At 42.7% G+C, this 6,230-nt stretch overlaps 1 protein-coding gene and 1 long non-coding RNA gene across 2 annotated transcripts in view; both read right to left on the bottom strand.

The window, feature by feature from the left end:
* Window positions 1-667: 667 nt before the first annotated feature.
* Window positions 668-1,508, bottom strand: LOC311116753. Its single transcript, XR_014611471.1, has 3 exons — window positions 1,443-1,508; window positions 1,225-1,287; window positions 668-1,108 (listed from the first exon to the last, which is right to left on the bottom strand). It is a non-coding gene; the product is annotated as an uncharacterized lncRNA (long non-coding RNA).
* A 644-nt stretch (window positions 1,509-2,152) lies between these two features.
* The window catches only part of LOC311116754 (mastermind-like domain-containing protein 1), a gene marked incomplete at both ends in the record, with an annotated part of 13,146 nt that continues 9,068 nt past the window's right edge, over window positions 2,153-6,230 (bottom strand). The window contains one exon of the mRNA XM_084191794.1: window positions 2,153-2,257. Coding sequence (XP_084047920.1) covers window positions 2,153-2,257 — 105 coding nt within the window. The remainder of the gene's footprint in view (window positions 2,258-6,230) is intronic.

Below are 6,230 nucleotides of genomic sequence, written 5' to 3'. Positions count from 1 at the left end.
ACACCTGTCAGCAACGGGTGTGGCTGAAATAGCCGAATCCACTAATCTGAAGGGGTGTCCACATACTCTTGGCCATGTAGTATATACTGCAACAGGTAGCTTCAATTGTACACTACATCAAACCACATCCTCTGCGCAGACGTCTGTTCGCAAAATTGTGGAGATATGGGATCAGAGCATGACAATGTTCTATTTCACACCGAGGCTTGGTGGTTATCGAGGGGGAGTGTTGGAAAGATTTTTCGCATTGAGAGAGGAACTGTTGTCATTCACAATGGATGTAAAAAATCTGACTTGGTTGACTTTGTGCGTAAGGAAAAGAAAATAACAGAAACCAGCATCAGTAAGTGTCCCACACGAGTGATGAATGCTCACCTCCAACGTTTGGAAGAGCACTTTGGGACCTACTTCCCAATCTGTTCGGAAAACCCATTGAGACCACGGTCTCATTCACAAGGGTGCCGTGATCACAGCAACACAACAATCAAACACAATATGAAACAAAACAGCACTCAAATGACAGCAAATTACATTTGAATAGGTCAGTATCCTACAGAGTAATATGAGAAGAATGCAATTGCAGAATTTATGTAGACAATCAAAACGAAGTGTTTTGATAACTTTCAAATGTAGTAACAGGTCCATGTAGAATAAACAACCCTTTACATACAGTAATACCAAAGAAGCAGTTTTCTGCTAATATAACAACGTGCACCTTTCACCTTTCATTGTCATTCCCAGCCGATACAGATACTGTGCCTATCAGCATTTTGTCTGGTGGTAATGGGGCTACCTTGGTAACATGTCAGAGTCGTCATACCTTCCTGTCTGGTGGTAATGGGGTTACCTTGGTAACATGTCAGAGTGGTCATACCTTCCTGTGTGGTGTCCCATATACAACAGGAGTTCCCTGATCCTTCTGCAGAATACACAGGGTTTCTCCATCCCCATATTGACTGATACCATTCAATTCAATAATAAAAAAGACAATACAAGTAAAAGTTGTGTCTAATAATCCATTCTGATACATCAGTATCAAGCTTGTCTGTCAGTCTGGACTTCATCACATCATCTTGCAAGTCTCCATGTGCTGACTCCATACATGTTTCTGTGAACACATACACACATAGTCACTGTTCTATTTCCAATGGCAGTTAGGATAGATCATATCTGACACACAAACAGGTACTATGTTGAAGTTTGAACAGGTCAGATAAAACCTACCCAATTATGGTCTCCCCATCAAACGACTGAGGCTGCCGTCTGGCAAAAACATCTCCAGGCCATCTGCAGAAATAGGCAGAGTTGAAGCAGAGTTCAACAGTGACACATGGAATGAAAAGGCTGTTTCTATTACACACACACACACACACACACACGCACTCAGAGAGAGCACTTATTACATTATCAATGGTGGTTATGATTAGCCTGGTGGAACCAACCTGATCGCTGCGTTCACCTTTCCAAGCTTGTAGCATCATACCCAAGAAGACTCGAGTCTGTAATCGCTGCCAAAAGTGTTTCAACAAAGTCCTGAGTTAAGGGTCTGAATACTTATGTAAATGTGATATTTCAGCTTTTTATTTTTAATACATTTCCAAACATTTCTAAAAGCCTGTTTTTGCTTTGTCATTATTGTGTATTGTGTGTAGATTGATGAGGAAAAATAACAATTTCATCCCTTTTAGAATAAAGCTGTAACGTAACGAATGCACTGTATGTTTCACAATTGGGTTATCAAATGTATCAAAGTAATGAAGTGGGTTACCTTCTGTATTTGTACAAATGATGAGCCTGTGAAAACTGTTGCCACTGACAGGTTAACGTTGCTGGCCGGACATGTGGCTGAATGTTCAATTCATAGGAATGCTCACAGTCTGCATGATGCTGATAAGGGTCCCCTGCCGGTCTTCTCTACGCTGAATGTTCAGCTGCAAATCTCTCGAACAACTGCAGCAGGCAATCTTATGAGGTGGTGTTGACTGGGAGGGCCTATGACAAGGTGATATAACAGACAGCCAAACTTTTTGCTAATGCACTTCACAACCAAAAATACTCTACTAGTGGTATCTGCTTGGCTGGGGAATTTGCCTACTAGTTCAATAAGACAGGTATTTTTCAATATAACTTTTCACATTTCACATACCACACATTACCTGTCGTTGTTGATGAAGCCATCTGTGTCATCATGGCAGTAACTCGGGTCACTATCAGAGGCCTCATGATGGCATGTCCTTTTCATAGGAGTCGAGGGAGACTGGCAACAATGGAGGAGGGTTCACAAGGATACTTGTGTCGCATGCCACACTTTTATTCTGAGCTTGGCTGACAAGCTGTGAAAATAGCAAGTGAATAGTGGAATTATTTTTGGAGGTTGCTAAACCATTGCAATCACATTGCTGACATGTTACGATACCCACCTTTGCTTCTTCTGGTAGGTCCCGGCATCCATTCTTGACAAGGGGATCAGTATGGCACCCAACTTTGTACTTTGTCCAACAGAAAGACCGGGCCAACGATTGTCATCATCCCTCAATCATAAACATAGCTCGAGAAGTAACGTAATCTCGTTTGGAAGCTAATTCTATGCTTTACATATGGACTGACTGGCTCCATATTGGATTAGATTCAGGCCGGTGACGCCGTTACACTATGCAACCAACTGTGACATGTTTTGCTATGGCCCTGGGTAGGTTTGATTTTGTTGCTGCTAGTTACAACACTTTTGTAGTCAAACATGAGTCAGCTATTACCACTATAGCTGCATCAAATATTTATTTGTGCCCTAGACATGGGTTGCACCTCGGAGGCTAATGTTACTGCTTCGTCTAAATTACTCTAAGCCAAATCCGCGTTGTATTGAGATAGGCTGACGTTAGCCAGCTAGCTAGCTAGCTAGTTAGGTAGCTAGCTAGCGAACGTCAGCTATGCTAACGATAATTGTGATAATGATTATGAAAATATACATAACAAGCAGTATACTCCTTTGGCAGGGCATGCAAACCATAGTTGGTCAATCCGTATAGCTAGGGCTTTTCAGTCTCAAACGGCTGTGTCCTTTGAACGTGTTGGGGGCTATGAAACAACGTAGCCCCATTCAATGAAGGGACGTCAAGTGGACATAATTGTCATCCAAACCCAACCATTTACTCGTTGTGATGCACTTCCAAACTCCATTTACACTTTGCAGTAAATTTTGACACTACAATAAATGTTTCTGACTCATATTGATGCCATATAGGCCGTTTTCAAAGGGATTAGTTGGTTTTTAGGGGCAGTCGCTCTCTGATGTTTTAACCCTATCCAAAACCTTAACCCTTAACCTCGAAATTTGACATTTGGAAAAACAGAATGATGCTGAGCAGGAGGAGTCAACCCAGGATGTCAAAAACACTGTGAAATTTGACGTTTGGAGCAACTTCAAAATTTGACGTTAAGAAAAATGTGAATAAAAGTCAGAATCTGAAGTAAAATTGGTAAAACAGTGAGATCTTGTTGCTGTTAACACAAAGTTTGCCTTCAACATCCTGAAGAACAACGCCTGCATCCGCTAAATGCTACACTGTGTGTGTGTGTTGTGTGTGTGAGTGAGTGTGTGTGTGTGTTGGTATTAGTCAATGTGGCTCTGTTTGTGTACAACTGAAGGTGGGTGTTTGTTTGCAAATAGTGTTGTTCTGCCAGAGACTGTGTGTGAGTTTGAGGTCTGCCTCGGTGTGTGTGTGTAAGCCCCCCCCCCCCTCCTTTACTCCCAGAATCCAGTCGCCAAGACTGTCTGCCTCCGTACTGTCTGTCTCTGTTTCTCCCTCTCTGCCCCCTCACACACACAAACACACACACACACACACACACACACACACACACACACACACAGAAACACTTGTTTGTATCTCAATATCTGTATGTCACGAACAGGACATTATTCAGCAGTGTGTTTAACTACTAAATACTACTATGGCTATAAATTACATTGTCAAACAGAAATATCTCTATCGTGTGTGTGTGTGTGTGAGTGATATATAGCTAGGGCTTTTCAGTCTCAAACAGCTGTGACCTTTGAACGCGTTGGTTGCGATGAAACAACGTAGCCCCATTCAATGAAGGGACGCGTAGTGGGCAGAGGGGCGATTTGCACGTGGAGCTTGGGAAAAGAGGGCATGATTTGTTGACATAATTGTAATCCAAACCCAACCTTCATTTACTCGTGATGCACTGAGGTTCCAAACTCCGTTTTAGACGAGACAGACTTTATGACCAAAATGTTCCTATTTACACTTTGTTGTAAATCTTGACACTAAAATAAATGTTTCTGACTCATATCGATGCCACATAGGCCATTTTCAAAGGGATTAGTTGGTTTTCAGGGGCAGTCGCTCTTTAATGTTTTAACCCTATCCAAAACCTTAACCCTTAACTTTGAAATGTGACATTTTGAGTAACAGACCGATGCTGAGTAGGAGGAGTCAACCCAGGGCGTCAAAAACACTGTGAAATTTGACCCTTAGAGAAAAGTCTAAATTTGACGTTTGGAAAAACATGGATAAACATCAGAATCTGAAGTCAAATTGGTAAAACCATGAGATCTTGTTGTTGACAACACAAAGTCTGCCTTCAACATCCTGAAGAACAACGCCTGTGTCCGCTAAACCCTACACTGTGTGTGTGTGTGTGTGTGTGAGTGTGCGAGTGTGTGTGTGTGTGTTGGTATTAGTTAATGTGGCTCTGTTTGTGTACAACTGAAGGTGGGTGTTTGTCTGCAAATAGTGCCGTTCTGCCAGAGACTGTGTGTGAGTTTGAGGTCTGCCTCAGTGTGTGTGTGTGTCTGTGTGTGTGTGTAAGCCCCCCCTCCTCCTCTACTCCCAGAATCCAGTCGCCAAGACTGTCTGCCTCCGTACTGTCTGTCTCTGTCTCTCCCTTTCTGCCCCCTCACACACACAACACACACACACACACACACACACACACACACACACACACACACACACACACACACACACACACACACACACACACACACACACACACACCTATTTGTATAACAGGACATTAGCAATGTAATTAACTACTAAATACTACTATGGCTATACTACTCCTGTATGACTAGGCTATACTCCAGTGTCGTAGTTCAGTCTCGAGACCACATATTGAGTGTCTTGGTGTTGTCTCGGTGTCGGATACATTTGTACTCGGTCTTGACTCGGTCTCGGACAGTGAGGTCTCATCATTTCTTCCCGAGACCAGCGGAGTGCTCATAATTATCAGCTTCCATTCAGTCAGTGTATAAAACCGCTTCGACAGGCCAAATATATGCACTCCTTTCTTAAAACATGAATACAGTATCTTAACAGCCTTTATATCTATTATAGACATGTTTGCGCAGTGGCGAACCTATAGGCCTTCAGTGTGTGACAGGTTGGTGATTCTGAAAGGACAGCAACCGTAATACCAGCACACTCATGTAGGTGAGTGCACCTTTTGCAAAACACGAAGGGCCAGTTGTGTGGTGGAGGGTATACGCAGGTATAAGCCGTATACACCACTTGTTTTCCCATGGGCATTGTGTATACTCACTTCTTAATCCCTACTGATGCATATAAAAGTAGTGTAGTGGAGCTATACGACTTATCAAGTATGTAGTACAATAGAGAAATCATGCACAAAGTAGCCTACACAATCACAAAGCACGTGCTGCAGACATAGCCTAGTTTCAGCGGAATATCATCTGCAGGCAGCAACAGTGTGCAGCTCTCAACTGGTTTTGGCATGGAGCAGCTCACAGAAGAATGACATCGGTAGCCGGTAGGGTAGGAAAGACGTTTCAACTGATGATATCTACCAGTAAATGCTAACTAAGGCAACAATGGGTATGCAAACCAGGTATTGAAAAAGTTCAGTCTGAAGTGTTGGTTAGTAGGCTATTTGTGATGTGCAATTGTCATCATGCACTGTTTGCATCAGGGGTGTAGACATGGATGGGCATGGGTGGACAGAGGCCCACCCACTGGGGAGCAAGGCCCTAACAGGCCTACCCAATCAGATTGATGTGGTTTAACCATTGTTGTGGACTTAGACCATCACATTTCTGTATTTTTTCTATAAAAAAAAAAAAGGTATGATTTTGAGAGTGAAACACTGAATAACCTATAGGAAAACTCGTTAAAAAAAACCAGAAAAACATATGATTTTTCACACAGGGTCCCTTTCCTTCGCTGGGCGGGCCGTTTGGTAACCTT

This window comes from Coregonus lavaretus (assembly GCF_964263955.1).
Source record: "Coregonus lavaretus genome assembly, contig: HAP1_SCAFFOLD_6591, whole genome shotgun sequence".
In the NCBI taxonomy this organism is placed as follows: domain Eukaryota; kingdom Metazoa; phylum Chordata; class Actinopteri; order Salmoniformes; family Salmonidae; genus Coregonus; species Coregonus lavaretus.
Note: the sequence above shows the minus strand (reverse complement) of the source record. Positions and strands in the feature narration are given on the sequence as shown.